The sequence below is a fragment of the Rana temporaria genome, chromosome 5, assembly GCF_905171775.1.
Source record: "Rana temporaria chromosome 5, aRanTem1.1, whole genome shotgun sequence".
NCBI lineage: Eukaryota > Metazoa > Chordata > Amphibia > Anura > Ranidae > Rana > Rana temporaria.
The window spans coordinates 200,948,726-200,969,818 of record NC_053493.1 but is presented as its reverse complement, the minus strand read 5'-3'; the positions used below and the strand labels follow the sequence as shown (position 1 = coordinate 200,969,818).

Here is a 21,093-nt window from a genome sequence, read left to right as displayed (position 1 = left end):
CATCGAACAATCAAGCGTTTCATTCAAAATAGTCAACAGGGTCGCAAGAAGCGTGTGGAAAAACCAAGGCGCAAAATAACTGCCCATGAACTGAGAAAAGTCAAGCGTGCAGCTGCCAAGATGCCACTTGCCACCAGTTTGGCCATATTTCAGAGCTGCAACATCACTGGAGTGCCCAAAAGCACAAGGTGTGCAATACTCAGAGACATGGCCAAGGTAAGAAAGGCTGAAAGACGATGACCACTGAACAAGACACACAAGCTGAAACGTCAAGACTGGGCCTAGAAATATCTCAAGAATGATTTTTCTAAGGTTTTATGGACTGATGAAATGAGAGTGAGTCTTGATGGGCCCTTGGCTGGATTGGTAAAGGGCAGAGAGCTCCAGTCCGACTCAGACGCCAGCAAGGTGGAGGTGGAGTACTGGTTTGGGCTGGTATCATCAAAGATGAGCTTGTGGGGCCTTTTCGGGTTGAGGATGGAGTCAAGCTCAACTCCCAGTCCTACTGCCAGTTTCTGGAAGACACCTTCTTCAAGCAGTGGTACAGGAAGAAGTCTGCATCCTTCAAGAAAAACATGATTTTCATGCAGGACAATGCTCCATCACACGCGTCCAAGTACTCCACAGCGTGGCTGGCAAGAAAGGGTATAAAAGAAGAAAAACTAATGACATGGCCTCCTTGTTCACCTGATCTGAACCCCATTGAGAACCTGTGGTCCATCATCAAATGTGAGATTTACAAGGAGGGAAAACAGTACACCTCTCTGAACAGTGTCTGGGAGGCTGTGGTTGCTGCTGCACGCAATGTTGATGGTGAACAGATCAAAACACTGACAGAATCCATGGATGGCAGGCCTTTGAGTGTCCTTGCAAAGAAAGGTGGCTATATTGGTCACTGATTTGTTTTTGTTTTGTTTTTGAATGTCAGAAATGCATATTTGTGAATGTTGAGATGTTATATTGGTTTCACTGGTAAAAATAAATAATTGAAATGGGTATATATTTGTTTTTTGTTAAGTTGCCTAATAATTATGCACAGTAATAGTCACCTTCACACACAGATATCCCCCTAAAATAGCTAAAACTAAAAACAAACTAAAAACTACTTCCAAAAATATTCAGCTTTGATATTAATGAGTTTTTTGGGTTCATTGAGAACATGGTTGTTGTTCAAAAATAAAATTAATCCTCAAAAATTCAACTTGCCTAATAATTCTGCACTCCCTGTATATAGGGTTCCTATATCAATTGTTATTAGCAAAGAATGCTCAGAGATAGAGAGGTCATCAATAATTTTTAACATATGTATGGCATCCTTTACATGTGAAGTTAAAGCAATAACATGGGGTTTTAGGGTTTCGTCAACAAGTTTACTGGCATTGTCGCTAATGGGCCCCCGTCGGAGATTATCGGTCTGCCTGGGGGATCACAAGCGTTTTTGTGAACCTTTGACAAAGTGTAAAAAGTTGGTACTTTTGGGAAATTAGTTCTGATAAAGTCCCAGGTGACTTTGGTTATGGCCCTATTTATATGTTGAATCAACCATGGTATAAAATTCTCTGTTATATCTTACCACAATGTCACTAGTAATGCGTCTATACCAATTGTGGTTTAATATTTTATAGCACATCGAGATATGTTTCTCATTATCTAATATGACAATGTTCCCCCTTTGTCTGCAGCTTTATTTGTGATGGAATGATTATCTGATAGTTGTTTAAGTGCTGCAGCTTCTCGTGGGCTGATAGTAGAATTTTTTGTAGTGTGAATTTTGAGTTGTTCTAATTCTTGATTCGTCAAATTTAGAAATGCTGCAGCATTGGAATTTGTGCTCGGGGAAGGGCAAAATTTCGATTTTTTTCTTAAGAGTTGCCCTCCCCCGAACACAAATTCCAATGCTGCAGCATTTCTAAATTTGATGAACTGAACTTTAGGTATGTCTCTGGTTCTTCACCTATCATGCTGTCAAGATGTATTACCACAAAGCTTAGTCAATTATGATTAACGACATCTGCTTCAATGCTTGATTATTGGTGTCTTAATAAAGATTTGTATACATTCCAATTTTTTTTTTCATTATAATACTGTGCATTCTACATATTTTTCTAGATCTATGCCTTTAAAGCCCACTTGGGGGAATTCATTTATTTTTTGTAACTTATATTGGATGTGGCATTTGATCTAGTAGAACACACCCACCGACCATCCCTTTTTCTTGTCTCAGAATGGAAAATAAGTTTTATACAAATTATGTCAGTAGACTGCAGTTCCTCTTTAAAGCGGGGGTTCACCCTTAGAGGGCACTTTTCCCCCTTAGATTCCTGCTCGTTATTACTAGGGGAATCGGCTATTTATTTTAAAATATGTGCAGTACTTACCCGTTTACGAGACGCATCCTCTCCGTCGCTTCCGGGTATGGGCTTCGGGAATGGGCGGTCCTTCTTGATTGACAGGTTTCCGAGAGGCTTCCGACGGTCGCATCCATCGCGTCACGATTTTCCGAAAGAAGCCGAACGTCGGTGCGCAGGCGCAGTATAGAGCCGCACCGACGTTCGGCTTCTTTCGGCTACGAGTGACGCGATGGATGCGACCGTCGGAAGCCTCTCGGAAGAATGTCAATCAAGAAGGAACGCCCGCTCCCGAAGACCCATACCCGGAAGCGACGGAAGAAGATGCAGCTCGAAAACGGGTAAGTACTGCTCATATTTTAATATAAATAGCCGATTCCCCTAGACCGAACGAGCAGGAAGCTAAGGGGAGATTTTTTTTTTTTTTTTTAAATGGGTGAACTCCCGCTTTAAGAAGATGCAACACGTTTTCTTAATGGCGCCTGTGCCGAACACTCAGCCTCCTATGTTCACAATGAAGGAGAACAGCTGATTGGCGCGGGACCTGGAAGCAAATAGAGATCACTGAAGTAGTGGTGTCTACTTCGGTGAGTTTCAGCTTCCAAGGGCATCAGCCAGGTATGGTACAAAATGTACAGGAGATTTTAGTCAACTAAAATGTCCTCAAGATTTAGTCGACTAAAACAATTGCAGAAGACCAAAATGGGACTAAAACTAAAATGCCATTTTAGTCCTAAGACTAAAACTAAATCGAAATGTTCCTCCAAAATTAACACTGCACTAGAGCATGGAGATCAGCGGAATCATATCACTTGATATTTATTCATAAGAACTACAAGGTATGGTATATACATAGTGACATTGGTCCAAGCTTGACCAATGTAACTATGTACAGCAGGTCTCGACAAATCCCAGGTGCCAGGGTGCTGTTGCGACAAAAAAATTGTGCACCAACTCCTAGGCTTTTATCAGTGACAGGGTGCCTCTGCTATAGGGCAGATTGTGGGGTCTTGGCTGGGAAAGTGGAGGTGACCCGGGACCTCGTAGAGCACTGTCTGGTAACGCGATTAGCGGTGGTAGCGGGGATGGCGCAGCAGCCGCTGACACCGCGGGAGGAGCGAGCAGCCAACAGAGTGAAATCCAGCTGAGGATCCCCAGTGGCCTGTCATCACCACTGCTGCTGCCCTACCCTAGGTTATTGCGGAAGGCAGAGGCCCAGTTTGGGAACATGGGGGGGGGGGGGGGGGGGGATCTGAAGTTTTGGTCTCCCAGCACCAGAGCGCCCTGATCTTCTAGCTGGGGGAGAGGCTGAGAGGTAATCACATGCCTGCCAGCGTGTCCAGCCCGGCCACACACTGCACACAGCAAATTGTGTCTTTTTTTTTTTTAGCTGGATGCAGAATTTTTTTCCCTACTTTATCACATTCTATATTTTCTTTTTATTACATAGTTAATTTCTAAATTTTCCTTTTGCAGAATGGAAATGTACAGTATATGTATATATCACCTATACCTTGTGCAATGTATCAAATATTACTTAATTCATGTGCAAAAAAACACAACACAATATTGCTTAGTTCACAACAAAAAACAATATATCATTCTCTAATAGAGTGCCTTGTGCTAATATAAACCAAAGTGCATATATAAAGAAAACGTCCAATTATAAAGTCCAACTATTTCATGCCAAAAAAATATCAAGTGCTGCAGACCACTAATAGATGGGATTAGCGCTGCCCCCCCCCACACACCTTTTTTCACACTAACATTTTTTGATGTTATCAACAGGATAGCAGCTGTTCCCTTATCCTTTTTTATATTTAAAGGTTTGGAATTTTTTCACAGGGCTGTTGATACCCAGTGTAGTCCAGTAGTGCAAGTTTTCCTCTCTTTTAACACAATGTTAGCCCCATGTATGACAGCATGGCATACAGCCCTGTACATAAATTGTCCGATACCGATTCTGGGCCGGCTTCAGAGAGAAGGCGTCCCCCCAAACGTGCCACCAGCCTCTATGTGCAGCCTTCTCCACAAGGACTATATATGACCCAGATGTTAAATCGGACTGTTCCTCCGAGTGGGCTCGTCACGGAGTCATACCAAAGAAAAAACTGGCTCCTAACTTTTTTAGCTGGCGCCTAGTTTTCAGAGTACATTTGTCAAGCCCTGATGTACAGTATAATACGCTAATGCCTTTAATTCTTCTTTAATAAAATAATGAACACAAAACACCTTTGCCCCAGCACACCAACTAATTACCACTAGTTTTGTTTTAGAAAATTTCACAGCCATAGTAACATATTCTAAAAGTGGTTGTAGTAAGAAATCACTGGATTCTGGCACGTGTCGATACTTCTACTGAAAGCGGAACTTGAGTCATTTTTTCATCCATTAAATCTTCTGCCCTTGTTGTTTTAACGTTGGATAGTAAAACATTTAATTTTCTGCCAGTAAATACCTTATACAGCCCACTTCCTGTTTCTTGTCTGGCAAAAAGCCTAGGCTTATGACATCATGCACAGCTCTCTCTCACTCTTGTGAGAGTTTGCCAGGAAGGGAGGGGGGTGAGTCATAAGAGGGCCAATGAGAGCTGCAGAGCTGGATGTGTGCCTCTGTGTAAACACAAATGAATGCAGCCTGACTCAGAAGAGGGAGATTTCTGCAGCATATCTGGCAAGTACAGAATTGCAGTATATATAAAATAATATGCAAAGTGGTTGGAGGAAAGCTTCAGAATGGCAAAGATGTTTTTATTACAAATTATGTGAGCATAGTGCAGTTCATCTTGAAATAGGTGCGAGGCTGTCATGAATTAGGCACAGGTCATCTTAAAAATGAGCCATACTGCCAGAAAAGTGAAGTAACTGCTTTATTGAATTCCAGGCTGTCTTATATGAAGCTGCAGAGAACCAACTGCAATGAGTCGGTTTCATTAATAGCAATATGTTTTTCTTCAGCAGATGTTAGTATTTATTTAAATTAGTGCAGCCAGAGGAAGCCACAATTAGAAAAAAAGTAGAAAGAACTGCAATAAAATTAAAAAAAAAAAAATCAGCTTACAAATTCTTAGCTCAATACAGTTTAGCAGTTAAATACCACAAGTGAATAAATGTGTATAGACTATAGACAGACTGATTCTTAACATGACTGACATCCGTATCAAATTATCTGTAAAATGAACAAGTTACAAACAACATTCAGCAGATAAATATGATGTGTATATAAACTAAAACTTAAAATACAACCTACAGTTTTACGTAATTATGAAACAGCCAACCAAGGTGATAAAATACTCTGTGCCATAAACAGACAGGCTCATCCCCAAAGGATATGACTTGCAAATATATGGCTTCAGCTAAATTATATTTACGTCTCATTAAAATGTCTGAACAGTACAAGCAGGATACATGGCCTTCAAATAAATTTATGCCACATAACTAAACTATGTTTTGATTGCCATCTCTGCTTGTATATCAGGGAAATCAAAAGCTTTTCAGAGCCACCTTGTGATGTTAACATAAATAAATGTTTTTCTTAGTCAGGGAAAAAAAAACAAAAAAACAAAACAGAAAGCTGTCTTTCATTTAAGTGTTCGATACATTTTAGGGAAGGCTCAAAAAGCAGCGGATACTGTTTGCTTTAGAATCTCATGTCCCTTCAAATCTGAAGCCCTAGAAGAATTTCCTATAGTCACCAGAATATGGGCAAAAACCAAACAATACCACATAGCAAGTCAGACTAGGACTAAGGCCAGCCATAGATGGTTCAAATCATTAACAGGTAGGCTGAATGTACCAAGTTGATCGATTAACTTGGGTACAACCAGCCTGCCAGATTTGCGTGCAATTATCGCAAGCGGCTGCTATAGATGTTGGCAATATTCACTACCTTCTACGAAAGCCATCATCAAATTTATTTCTTGTAACCTGTGGTGGCCTATTATGATACCTGTCACAAAAGTAAAAGTACTCAAGTTAAAAGGTGTTTAAAGTAAAAAAAATTAAAAATAAAAACCCAGTGCCAATCACATGCAGCCTCCTCTCTCTAGCAAAACACACCAAACTGAGCTGGTGCAGCCTGACTCCATAGACTGCGTTATCAGGAATTTATTAGGAGACGGTGGGGGGGACAGAGAAGCCAAGATCAACCAGCCTTTTTACACAATGCAGAGGATTAACCCCTTAGGTTCCACAGTGAGTATAATAAGCATGCTTTACTGCATATACAGACTGATTTTACTGTTGTGAGTTTTGGAACACCTTTATTGAATAAGCTAAAGTTAGAAGCGGATTGGCTACCATGCACATTAGGTACACAACATCTCACAGAGCCCATTTATATATATGTGTGGTTCTTGAACACGTTATTTCACACAGCTTTAGTGCACTGTGGTGGTCCTATTCAAAACTAATTGCACCGCAATTCACTACAATGCAGATTACTAATTACCACAAAGCAAAAAGATATGAAGCGGACTTCCATGTTTTTAGCTTAACCCCTTACCACTAGTCCTTTAAGGGTTTCCTAGTCTTCCTGATCATGTAAGCACTTTAATTGGTGGTCACAATGGTTACATGATTGGGAGCCCGTCTTACCAGCTCCCAATATAAAACAGTGACAGTTAAGAGATTACTAACTTTCCGAGCTGTAAGTGAAAAATAGTAAAGATGGTCAAGTTTGCAGAGATAAAAAGTGGGAGGCTGGGCCCAGCAGTGAAAGAGATAAAAGCAGACGGCAAGGATGACATAACAGCTGTATAGGATTAGGAAATGTGGATCAGAGGGTTGACAACATTGCTGCAATTCAGCAGTGCTGTTGACCCACCATAGGAACCAAATGCTATACAGTATCACTAGCAGGATCAATGTGCATTTAGTAACACTACAAGGAGAAGAAAAATATAAATAAGAAATAAAATAAAAAAGGGTTTATGGACTGGATGTATGAAGCAAGTTATTTTACAAAAAAAAAAAAAAAAAAAAAATCGAAAATTCAAACTTGAAATAAAATAATTTACTAAATACATCAAAGTGCCTTTCTAACATAATTTGTCTGTTTTCAAGACAAGTAACTTATACTCACAGGAAGTCCTGATATATCAGAATACTTCTTTGCAGGTTTGCACGAAGGTGGTGCATCAATATTGAAATCTGATTGAAAAAATAAAAATGGAAAGATACATTAACATGACCATACATTTAGCAGAACATTGCAATCTAAAATAATTTGTGTGCATTTGTATAATGTCATGCTGTACAATAAGACTGTTAATTTAGACCCATATTGTACGTTGTGTCTAGTCACAGTGCAGAACAGCTGCTAGAGTTACATATGCTCCGGTTTTCCCTGTCTGTTTCTGCTCTTTCCTCAGCTCAGATTCTGTCCGGAGCCGATGGGGGATCTACAGCAGTATAAACATACACACACACACACATATATAATAAAAAGTATTGATTAAACTAGATGGACTTGTGTCTTTTTCCCCAAACTACTGTACGTAACTATATACATAAAAACGCCTTGGCTCTGCAGCTGCAGTGGTCTTCGTAGTAATCTCACTGCAGGCTAAATTGGTCGGATCAACTACACCACCTTGAAAGGCAAACAGCCAGCATACAGGTTTGTTAATGGGATCAGAAGGGGGGGGGGGTAACAGAGGAAGCAGCAGCAGATTCTCATCACTCTCATTCATTCATTCTCACGGCGCTAGCACCGAAATGCGTTGCATCCTGGTCCTGACGTCACTCCGCCTCACGCTGCGTCCCAGCATAGACCCGCCGTTTGCATTCCAGCTCTCTGTCTGGTAGCCGCAGTGACACCCGGAAACCGTCGTTTGGACAGTGAACCGGCACCCCCACATGCGGCGAAGCGCAGCCAGCACCTATAGCTGCAGGGACCATCCACACGAGCTGAGGATTGATTGTCATTCGGACTACCACACATGCCTGCATACAGTAACCACTATGTGAGTGATTTGAGACTTTTTTATTATTAAAGTGTACAGTTTTATCTAAGTGGCGCCTGCTCTCTGTTTCTCTTTTGTTGCATGCACTTGAGTCTGGCTTCGGCTCCCCCTGCAAGGCTGCCCAGACCAAAAGACTCATCTCACACAGAGCTACCATAGCTCAAAGGACTTTTTGTGGCTAAGCGTTTTATCTTATGTGTCAGCATGTGCCATTACTGTATATATTTACTATGACATACACCATGGCAAGACTGGGAACAGCATCAAGACACAAGGTAGATAGACTGCATCAGAAAGGTCTCTCCTAGGCAACAATTTCAACGCGGACTGGGGTTTTTAGGATGTGCTGTACAAGCTCTGTTGAAAAAGCACAAAGAAATGGGCAACGTTGGAGACCACAGACGCAGTGGTTGGCCAAGGAAACAATGCATCAGATGGATCATGCTTACATCCCTTTGACATGGGAAGATGTCCAGCATTGCCATCAGCACGGAACTGGCAGAAACCAGTACACCCATCTACTGTTCAGAGAATTCTGGCCAGAAGTGGCCTTCGTGGTAGAATTGCAGTCAAAAAGCCATACCTTCAACGTGGAAACAAGGCTAAGCTGCCCAACTATGCACGAAAACAAAGGAACAGGGAAGCAGAAAAATGGCAACAGGCGCTCTTGACTGATGAGTCAAAATGTTAAATATTTGGCTGTAGCAGGAAGCAGTTTGTTCTCCGAAGGGCTGGAGAGTGGTGCAAGAATGAGTGTCTGCAGACAACAGTGAATCATGGTGGAGGTTCCTTGCAAGTTTGGGGCTGCATTTTTGCAAATGGAGTTGGAGATTTGTTCAGGATCACTGGTGTACTCAATGCTGAGAAGTACAGGCAGATACCTATTCATCATGCCATACCATCAGAGGCGCATGCGATTGGCTCCAAATATATTCTGCAGCAAGACAATGGCCTTAAACATACAGCCAATGTAAAGAAGAACAAGGAGTCATCAAAGTGATGATTTCCCCCCCCCGATCTGTGATTAGTTCTACAAGATGTTTGGAACAACCTATCTGCCAAGTGCCTTTAAAAAATGTTTGCAAGTGTACCTGGAAGAACTGGTGCCTTTTTGAAGGCAAAGGGTGGTCATACCGAATAACTGATTTGGATTTCCCTTCTGTTTATTTACTTTTCATTTAGTTAATTGATCAAACTAAACTATTTACACTTCTATTTCTGAAAGCATTTTTTTTGCACAGTAGTGTATAATGCATTGCACTATTACATGGATTCCATTAAATGCAACACATCTAAAAGTGCCCACTAAGTTACTTCATGTGTTATATTCCTTATGACGAAAAGAGATTTTTTTTTTAATTTTCATGTGCTAGGTAACTGGAGCCCTACTTTCAGGTACAGGGAGTGCATTTGGTAGGAACCCAATTGTGAAAGGATTTAACTCTGCTGGGTGAAGCCTCAGCAGCCATGACCGCTAAGCTGTCTCTTCTATGAACATATTCAAGGACAAATACAACCTGAATATAATCAAAATGATATTCATAAGGAAACTAATACGGAGTAGAAAAAAACTATTACAAAAAGTTAAAGCATATTGTGGAGGAACAGAGGGATGTCAGACTGAGTGCAGTATTTCCAAGAATTTTAATTAAAAACTAGTAACTGATGTAGAATGAGGTCAGCATGTGAGAAGTTCGCCAGTCCTGAAAGCTCTAGAAAGCGTCTAGAGAGCGACCTGATCATCCTCTGCAGCCTGGGGCATGGATGGTGCGTTTGTAATCATCCAGGAAGCCTGAAGCAGCTGATCATGGCCGTGACCAGCGTGAACCACATGATGGCGCCGGACCGGATGTGATGTCATAGGAAATACCACTATTCACAGGTAAAAGGGGAGGTTCAAAGCTACAAGCTTCTTCATCAGACCGTGATTGGCTAACATGACTGACATTCTTAACCACTAGGCTACGATAAGCCTCTCGTTCTGGGAGGATGTTATACGACGTCTCCACCTTCCCGAGCCACAAGGGGGCGAGCGCGCGATGCCGCGTCACAGGGAACCCGATGCGCGTGGCCGGCCGCCGCAATATCCGCTGGGCACCTGCAATCGCCCAGTAACTGAGCAGGACAGTGGATCTGTGTGTAAACACACAGATCCACTTCCTGTCAGGAAGAGGAGACCAATGGTGTGCCCCTTTTACATAGGGAAACCGATCGGTCACCTCCCCCAGTCAGTCCCCTCCCCCTACAGTTAGAATCACTCACTAGGGTACACCCCACCCGGCATTACAGCGGGAGGAAGCATGGGGGGGCAGGATCTGGGGGCCCCCTTATTAAAGGGGGCTCCCGGATTCCGATAACCTCCCTGCCCGCAAACCCCAACAACCAACGGCCAGGGTTGTTGGGAAGAGGCCCTTGTCCCCATCAACATGGGGACACGGTGCTTTGGGGTGGGGGGGGCCACAGGGTGCCCCCCTGCCCAAAAGCACCCACCCATCATGTTGAGGGCATACGGCCTGGTACGGTTCAGAAGGGGGGGGGGCGCTCGCTCGTCCCCACCCCTTTCCTGACCGTCCGGGCTGCGTGCTCGGATAAGGGTCTGGTATGGATTTTGGGGGAACCCCCCCCCCCACGCAGTTTTTTTGGCATACGGGGTTCCCCTTAAAATCCATAGCAAACCTGAGGGCCTGGTATGCTCTTGGAGGGGAACCCATGACGTTTTTTTTATTTAAAATTTGGCGTTGAGTTTCCCCTCAAGATTCATACCAAACGCAGCTGACACAGTGCACTGCGATTACCTGTGTGCAGCTAGCTGTGCCAAATCGCTCCTGAAAGCAGTCAATTCAATTTTTTCTATCTGCACCAAACCGCAGGTAATGAAACCGCAGCCAAATGCAGTGTGTGAAGGGGGCCATAGGAAAGCATTGTGTGCTTCTAGCTGCGGTAGAATCCGCAGCTAAAAGCACCATTCTATCCGTCCGTGTGAAAGGGGCCTTAGGTCACAGTGCTGACCTCGTTCATTCCACTGGGCGACAGGGTGTCTAAGGTAAAAATCCAATATGTCTCCTGACGACACAACCTTTTGAAACGTTCTGCCGGTGAAAATTTTCTGGAATGGATTCCACAACCCAAACTTTTAAGTACTGGGCACTTATACACCTTCCGGCTCAGACCAATTTTCAGCTTTCAGCGCTGTTGCACATTGAATGACAATTGCGCGGTCATACAACACTGTACCCAAACTAAATTGTTATCATTTTGTTCCCACAAATAGAGCAAATAGAGCTTTCTTTTGGTGGTATTTGATCACCTCTGGGATTTTTATTTTTCTGCTAAAAAAAATTAAAAAAAAGACAGAAAATTTAGAAAAACAAATGCTTTTTTTTGTTTCCGTTACAAAACTTTGTAAATAAGTACGTTTTCTCCTTCACGGAGGATGGGCACAGATGGGGCGGCGTGGAAGGGCACAGATGGGCGGCGCGGATGGGCACAGATGGGCGGCGTGGATGTACTGTAATATATGGTACTGATTGATGCCAATCAGTAATGCCCATTGTGGGCACCGATTGGCATCCATTGTGGGCACTGATTGGCATCCCTGGTGGCATACCTGGTGGTGGGCATCCCTGGTGGTCTGGTGGCATCCCTGGTGGTCTAGTGTGGGCATCCTTGGGGGGGCTGCGCTGATAATCGATCAGCACAAACCCCCCGTCAGAGGAGCAGTCGATCGGCTCGTCTCTACTCGCGTCTGACAGACGCGAGTGAGGAAAAGCCGATCACGGCTGCTCTTGTTTACATCGTAATGAGCCGTGATTGGACACGGCTGATCACGTGGTAAAGAGTCTCCGTTAGAGACTCTTTACCTAGATCGGTGTTGTGGGGTGTCAGACTGACACCCCGCAACAACGATCGCCGCGATTGATGAAAAAAACTTTTTTTTTTGGACACTTGATAGTAAGGAATAATATGAAATTTCTTTCACTGCGAGTTTGCTTGTAACACAATTTTTATTTTATTTTTATATTCATAGTTGCATTTTTTAGCAATATTAATTTTCATCATTTTTGGCACGATCTCTACATTTGTAAGGTTCATTATCACACAGCGCTGCATTTTTTTGTCTTTTGTATACATAAGGCCTGATTGTCATCATAGAGATAGCCTAGTCTAGCAGCTAGAGGTCCTGTCACCTATTCCATACATGTTCGTGCTCAAACAATATAACATAAATACAGACAAAATAAATACATAAAGTAAACCTACTCCAATGTTATGTTTTCGAAAAATACAGAGGACTGATTATAATGCAGAAAGCATAAGCTCATGGTTTATGATGTAATCATTCAAGAAAGACCCAACATGTAGGCCTCATGCATACTGGACGTTATAATGTTTAAAACAAAGCCAGTAGCTTTGCAGTGAGTTTTTCATTTATTTAGCGGTTTCCCCCCCAATGGATCAAAAAAAAAAAATAATGAAAAAATAAATAAATAAATAAATAACTTTGGTGAGCCACATTTGAGTGTTAATACATATTTAGACTGAAAACAGTTGAAAAACTCCTCTCAGAAATCACTAATTTTTTTTGTTTTGTTTTTTTTACAGCCAAAAACAGTTGAGAACAGCCTATGCGGGTTATTTACGAAAGGCAAATCCACTTTACACTACAAGTGCAAAGTGCACTTGAAATTGCACTGAAAGTGCACTTGGAAGTGCAGTCGCTGTAAATTTGAGGGGTAGATCTGAAACAAGGGGAAGCTCTGCTGATTTTATTATCCAATCATGTGCAAGCTAAAATGCGTTTTTTCTTTTTTCTTCATTGCATGTCCCCCTCGGACCTACAGCGACTGAACTTTCAGTGCAATTTCAAGTGCACTTCGCACTTGTAGTGCAATGTGGATTTGCCTTTGGTAAATAACCCCCTATGTTTGCATTAACACATAGGATAACATGCTGGAGAGTTTATTGACTGAAGCCAAAAACAGCAGCTGTAAACATCCAAAACCGTCATGTACAGACATATCTATGCAAATTAGGCCTATGCCACTAACCAAACAAATGCAAATTATTACATAATCCGTAGGTATAATTTAGTTGCCAGCAACCAATACATATCTACAGTTGAGGAACTCTGGAGCCTCCAGGTGATATAGTAGGCCAAGGATGAGCACACCAATGGGGACGTATAGTAGATGCTGGTATCCAACTAGATGTACAGCTTCAACCTCTAAAACTGAACATAACCAAAGATCTTAGCTGGAATAGAAGCAGAATACTGCATAGCCAAATACTATATGTATATTCAAAGCATATACACATCGATTCACCAATAAACTGCAGTACACAGGAGTAGCTTTTCCAAGCCCACACTTGGGTAAGAAACAGTCTTAACCATTCAACTCATAAGGTCTTAACAAGGCCATACTTAATAGTAAATAACCAACCGAAGAAGTGGCAAACATATTAGCCTGGAGCTGTTAGCAGTGCAATCAGAAGTCCCATGCTGGCAAGCATTAAAGTGGAGCTTCACTCAAAAAGGGAAGTTATGCTTTAAGTCGCCCCCCCTTCCATGCCAAACGTGGCGGAAGGAGAGGAGCATTGGGCAGGGCTAACACTGCCCGATATCCTGTTTCCCTGAAAATAAGCCCTACCCCAAAAATAAGACCTAGCGCGAGTTTCTGTGATAGCTGCAATATAAGCCCTACCCCAAAAATAAGCCCTAAAGTCCTTGTAAAATCATGTAATCCGTTCTGTAAAAAGATTATATAATGTGTAATGTGTCTCCTTATGTAATTTTATTGTGGAAAATACCTTATTTACAGTGCCGTGGGGGCGCTGACGTGACCCGCTGGAGCTCTTGTGTTCTCCTCCCAGGTTGATGTCAGAAGTCCCTCCCTCCGTAGCGCTCGGAGTGGGCTGACGTTCCTCCCTCTGCAGTATTCAGAACAGGGAAGAAGACCTCCGGCGGATCACGTGAGTGCCCAGCAGCGCTGTAAATAAGGCATTTTTCACAATAAAATGACACAAGGAGACACACTGCACATTATATTTTTACAGAACGGATTACATGATTTTATAAGGTCTTTAACTAAGGTTTATTTTTGGGAATACAGAATTTCACAATGCTGACTCCTGAGCTGACGGGGGGGGACTTTTTGGTGCATACCATAAATAAGACATCCCCTGAAAATAAGCCCTAGTGTGTTATTTGTAGCCAAAATTAGTATAAGACCCGGTCTTATTTTTGGGGAAAACACTGTATTTCAGTGCAGCAGAGATAGTGGGGTTGAATTATTAAAGGCAAACAGACTATGTACTTTGCAAGTGCAGTTGATCTAGAGCTTAGTAAATAAGAGCAAAGTTTGCTTACTTCCATCCACCAATTATGTGAAAACAAAAATGTTTTTTTTTTTTTTTTTTTTTTTTTCCCTTGCATGCGATTGAGTATCCCTTGTAAAGTGATGCATTACCTCATTTACTAAGTTTCGGAGCACAGTATATTTGTCTTTAGTAAATCAACCCCAAGATATACAGAACTTGTGCACACAACAGACATGGTATGTATTGGCAGTGCTCATGACATAATATAAAGAAGAGATGTGCTGAATATGTTTTTTCACATACAGTATAAATAAAAGCAAGAAAGGGATGTAGACAGTAAACACATCAATGAGTTTGCATTTATTATTTATACTAAATGATTACTTTAATTATGCTAAATAATTTACATTTTGATGCAGCTAATAATTACCCAAATAGCATGACTTGTGCTTTCCTGCAAAGTCAATATAGCTACATCACTAAGTAATGAGGCAGCTCGTCATATATTCCCTCCCTCGGGGCCAAACTGTGTGTAAAAACTGCAGAGTAGCAACATGAGACCACAAATCCTACACACATTATTTTAATCTATTAAAATACTACAAAAAGAGCTAGTTGCACCATGGCTTATTGTAGGTGTGTCTGGAGTCGCAGTGGCAGACTACAAGCTCAATCAATGCATGAATTAAATATATACAAGATAGCCATTTCTGCTCCATATTAAACTAATCTAGCTTATACTCTAAAGACAATCAAATGCCTAACACACAGGAAAGCTATGTAAACCGGCATGGTTTCAGTGAAAGTTATTTGTTGAATTCTATTATTTATAAATACACGCTAAGCAGCTTACAGCTCGGATCATTTAGTTGCCATGGCAATGCCCTTTCTAAAGCAAGAATCTGTTTCAGGTTCTTCCAGGTCCTGTTCTTCTTGCCAGCTGCCGCTCCTCCGATTCCTGAATGCTGCCGAAGACAAAAAAAAAAATCTTAATGTTATGGACCTTAAAGGGGTTATTGTTATTACAGATCAGATTTCAGGTTATACAAGCAAACAACAAACCAGAAACAAACACATAAAACCAACATTTATGTTGTTCACAGCATAGGCAATAGTTAATGCATTTGACGTCTGCCTGGTACTATTCAACTTGAAGACAACATATACAGGTATTCCTTTAATAGCCCTAGTTCACACTGATGCTACTTTGAAATCGTGCTACTTTACTTGAAGTAGCGCAATTTCAAAGTAGCAAGGTCAGCGCGATTTCAAGTGCTACTTGAGACATTTGTGTGGCTTCATAAACAGATGTCTATAGAAATCGCACCTGAAAATCGACAAAAGTAGTGCAGGAACTACTTTTGCAAATCGGTGTCGCACCGATTGGAACAGTGCCATTGCCTCCAATAGGCTGCGACTTATCATGCGATTTGATCTCTCAAATCGCTCCAATGTGAACCTAGGCTAAAGAAAACTGTTTTCTGATAAACATGAGACATAAATTAGACTTCATGGGCTGAAATCAAACCACACCAAAAGTAGTGCATGCAGTAATCACTATGGTACCATGCAATCGGGGGCGGGTAAATTAACTGCCTTTGTGACCAGAGTTTGGGACGTCATTAACTTAAGATTGACACCTGCTGCAGATCGCAATTGCAGTGCAGTTTCCCACACCACATTCTTTTGTGAACTGGCCCTTTAAGAAGAAAATATACAAAATCTGTTCTGCTTACCAAGAAATTCAAGAAAAAAAAAAAAAGCTGTTCTTCGTGGACCTTAAAAAGACCTATTATCCAACTTCAGACTTGCCTCTGGCAGGTGGGATTTAGAATCCCGCCATCCTTTCAACAAACACCAGGTGATACAAATTGTTACATACCACTTGTTAGTGCTGGTTTACACTACAAAGACTTGGAATCCAACTGACATCACAAGAGCCAGGATACACCCAGATACTTGGGCTGGCGGTTGGCTCAGTGGGGCACCGAGAGCCTGAGCCAGAAGCTAACACCCCCTCCACAGCCCGGTGCTCCAGCGAGCCCTGGAGGGGCAGAGTAGAGTGTGGTGACTGATGGCACTCAGATCAGACCCCAGAACTGAGTAATCAGCAGTCTTCACATAATGCACAAAAGGTAAAGAAAACCGTCAGCCTTTACTACCATTTTAAAGTTGGTTGGGGGAAAACAATGAATCAGGTTTAGGACTTTTCCTAAGGAGATGTAGAAAAAAAAAATTCTTTGCAACACTTAATATTTCAGCCTTCGCACAAAACCCTATATAGAGCAGAAGTATAACTCTGCTTATAACACTGACAATACTATCCTTATAGGAAAGTTTGGCTGTGACAGAATCACAGGATCCTGCAAACATGGGTTTTCTGGAATGAGGCACGGGTCTCCAGTTGGAGAGCCAAAAGAAGTGTCAAAGGGCAGTAATTACCGTACTTGTATCCTATTGGGGACTACAAGTCTATCTGTAGCAGATGGCCTTGTAGTGCATAGTTTCACAGATCTCAGGTGGAGCCCTGCATATTTAAAAAAAGTGACAGCTGTTGCAGGGAGGAAGAAGTTTTGGAGGTGTGTGCCAGTATATGCCACTGAGCTGCCCCTGAGTTAATGGCACATGGTCACTGAGATGTCTGCAGATTGGCACTATTAAAGGGGTTGTAAAGGTACATTTTTTTCTCCTAAATGATTCCTTTACCTTAGTGCAGTCCTCCTTCACTTACCTCATCCTTCGATTTTGCTTTAAATGTCCTTATTTCTTCTGAGAAATCCTCACTTCCTGTTCTTCTGCCTGTAACTCCACACAGTAATCTGAGGCTTTCTCCCTGGTGTGGAGTGTCGTGCTCGCCCCCTCCCTTGGACTACAGGAGAGTAGAGTTGAGGAGTAAGCGGTGAACAGAGTGCAGAGCTCAGGAGTATGCAGCGCACAGAGTGCAGAGTTGAGAAATGTACAACATACAGAGTGCAGTGTTTAGGGGTGTGATATGCACAGAGCACAGGATTCTTCCACAGGCTGTCCACATCTCACTTCCACCCCTCTTCTGCTCTGACCTCTGCACCATTCTTTCCCCATCCCCCACCTCTGCATTCATCTCCCTCCACAGTCCTGATCTCTCCCATCCCCTCTCCCCAAAAAAACATCCTCGCATCTCACCTACCGTGCCTCGCTCTAGTACCTCCCGACAGTGTAGGCACTCTGCCTCTCTCTCACTTGCAGGGAGATCATTGGATGCCATCTGTCCCTGCCGTGCTCCGCCATGAAAGAATGCAATTTAGGCAGGAATCTGTGAGAGCTGACAGTAGTAAGCACAGTCCAGCTAAGAAAAAATGTCCTGGTACGAATTCCACATGAAATGGCCTGCGGGCCTTGCGTTTGCCACATTAATATGCAAAAAATACACACCTGATGTTCAATAAAGATCTATAGGGAGCTGTAAAAGAGTTATTTGAGATGTATAATCTACTTTACATTGCTCTTCTGAAAATCTTTTTGCTATGATAGCAGCTTGTTTGGCTCTAATGCTTCGTTCACATCTGCACGTTTTGGGAACACATGCAGAAATGCACGTTTTCCTGCGCGTTCTGGTAGGGGTGCACCAAATGGAAATTTTGGTGCCGAAACCGAAGAGGAAGGACGCACTAGGCTGAAAACCGATACCGAAAATGACAGTATTTATATTTTTATATACAATTGTATTATATTCAACTTTTTAATTAACCACTTAACAACCGCCCCATAGCCAAAGTACGGCCACAGGGCGGTTGCTTAACTCTGGGAGGCCTTTAATTAACGGCCTTCCAGAATCGCACACACACGGGAGTGTCCATGACCGCCGGGTCCGGACGGTAAATCGCTCTCTTTACCTCGCTCTGTTTACCTCGGTTTACCACGTGATCGCTCTGTCCAATGACGGAGCGATCACTTGTAAACAAACCGGCGTCATGTGATGACGCCGGTTCCTCCCTCTCTGTACCGATCGGTACACTGTGAGAGGAGAGAGAAGAGAGCGGATGTCAGCGGCAGTGCAGCCCCATACGCTGGGCAATACTGTGCAATACTCTGGGCAATACTGTGCAATACGCCCCCCTCCTGCTTCTACCGACAACGCTACGATCGAAACCAGGATTGTTTTTTTTTTTTTGTTTGTTTTTCAGGTTTCCCAGCCTAGAGGTGAGATGTGGGGTCTTATTGACCCCACATCTCACTGTAAAGAGGACCTGTCATGACATATTCCTATTACAAGGGATGTTTACATTCCTCGCAATAGAAATAAAAGCGATCAAAATTTTTTATTTTTTGTGGAAAAACATGTCAAACTAAAATAAATAGATTAAAATGAACAATAAAATATATACATTTTTTAAAGCATTTTTTAAAGCGCCCCTGTCCCCGCAGATGCAAGTCCCGCCCACATATGAAAACGGTGTTCAAACCACACATGTGAGGTATCCCTGCGAACGTTAGAGTGAGAGCAATCATTTTGGCCCTAGACCTTCTCTGTAGCTAAAACCATGTAACCAGTAAAAATATTTAAAGTGTCGCCTATGGGGATTTTTAAGTAGCGAAGTTTGGCGCCATTCCACGAGCGTGTGCAATTTTGAAGGGTGACATGTTGGGTATCTATTTACTCGGCGTAACTTCATATTTCACATTATGTAAAAACATTGGGCTAACTTTACTGTTTTGTTTTTTAAGCACAAAACTTTTTTTTTGTAAAAAACACATTCGAAAAATTGCTGCGCAAATATAGTGCGATATAAAACGTTGCAACGACCGCCATTGTATTCTCTAAGGTCTTTGCTAAAAAAACATACATAATGTTTTGGGGTTCTATGCAATTTTCTAGCAAATAAATTAGGATTTTTACATGTAGGAGAGAAATGTCAGAATTGGTCTGGGTGCTCTAGAACGCCTGATGGTGCTCCCTGCATGTTGGGCCTCTGTGTAAAAGTCTCACACATGTGGTATCGCCATACTCAGGAGCAGGGGTTGACAAATTTGCTTGGAATCTAGGAGCCAGGTAAAAAAGTTAGGAGCCAGAAAACGCGCCCATCCCGACGAGCTTGCGCGCAGAACCGAACACATACGTGAACAGCGCCCGCATATGTAAACGGTGTTCAAACCACACATGTGAGGTATCGCCGCGATTGGTAGAGCGAGAGATAATTCTAGCTCTAGACCTCCTCTGTAACTCAAAACATGCAACCTGTAGATTTTTTTAAACGTCGCCTATGAAGATTTTAAAAGGTAAAAGTTTGTCGGCATTCCACGAGCGGACGCAATTTTGAAGCGTGACATGTTGGGTATGAATTTACTCGGCGTAACATTATCTTTCATAATATAAAAAAAAAATGGGGATAACTTTACTGTTGTCTTATTTTTTATTAAAAAAAGTGTAATTTTTTCACAAAAAAAGTGCGCTTGTAAGACCGCTGCGCAGATACGGCGTGACAGAAAGTATTGCAACGATCGCCATTTTATTCTCTAGGGTGTTAGGATAAAAAATATATATAATGTTTGGGGGTTCTAATTAGAGGGAAGAAGATGGCAGTGAAAATAGTGAAAAATAACATTAGAATTGCTGTTTAACTTGTAATGCTTAACTTGTAATACCAACAGCCACCACCAGATGGCGCCAGCTTACACATATGGTGGTAATAACTTGTAATACCAACGGCTGACCACCAGATGGCACCAGCTCACAAAAAAAAAAAAAAAAAAATTTTTTTTTTGCCCCCCTTCCAAGCCAAGTCGCCAGGACCCTATTTCTAGTCGCCATGGCTACCTGGCGCCCGGGATTTGTCGAACCCTGCTCAGGAGGAATAGCAGAATGTGTTTTTGGGTATAATTTGTGGTATGCATATGCTGTGTGTGAGAAATAACCTGCTAATATGACAATTTTGTGGGGGGGAAAAAATCTTGATTTTGCAAAGAATTGTGGGAAAAAATCACCATGCCTCTTTCTAAATACCTTGGAATGTCTTCTTTCCAAAAAGGGGTCATTTGGGGGTATTTTTACTTTTCTGGCATGTTAGGGTCTCAAGAATTGAGATAGGCCATCAGTACTTCAGGTGTGATCAATTTTCAGATATTGGCACCATAGCTTGTGGACTCTATAACTTTCACAAAGACTAAATAATATATACCAATGTGTACTTATTTTTACCAAATATATGTAGCAGTATAAATTTTGGCCAAAATGTATGAAGAAAAAATACTAATTTGCTAAATTTTATAACAGAAACCAAGAAAAATTCATTTTTTTTTTTTACAGAATTTTCAGTCTTTTTTCTCTTATAGCGCAAAAAAATAAAAAAAAACAACAGTGATTAAATACAACCAAAAGAAAGCTCTATCTGTGTGAAAAAAAAGGACGAAAATTTAATTTGGGTACAATGTTGTATGACTGAGTAATTGTAATTCAAATTGTGAGAGCACCGAAAGCTGAACATT

The 21,093-nt window shown here is 41.9% G+C and overlaps 1 protein-coding gene across 1 annotated transcript in view; it reads right to left on the bottom strand.

The window, feature by feature from the left end:
* The window catches only part of INO80C (INO80 complex subunit C), a 52,960-nt gene that overhangs the window by 6,250 nt on the left and 25,617 nt on the right, over positions 1 to 21,093 (bottom strand). Inside the window, exons 2-3 of the mRNA XM_040353477.1 lie at positions 15,485 to 15,596; positions 7,431 to 7,498 (exon numbers count right to left, since the gene is read on the bottom strand). Coding sequence (XP_040209411.1) covers positions 7,431 to 7,498; positions 15,485 to 15,596 — 180 coding nt within the window. The remainder of the gene's footprint in view (positions 1 to 7,430; positions 7,499 to 15,484; positions 15,597 to 21,093) is intronic.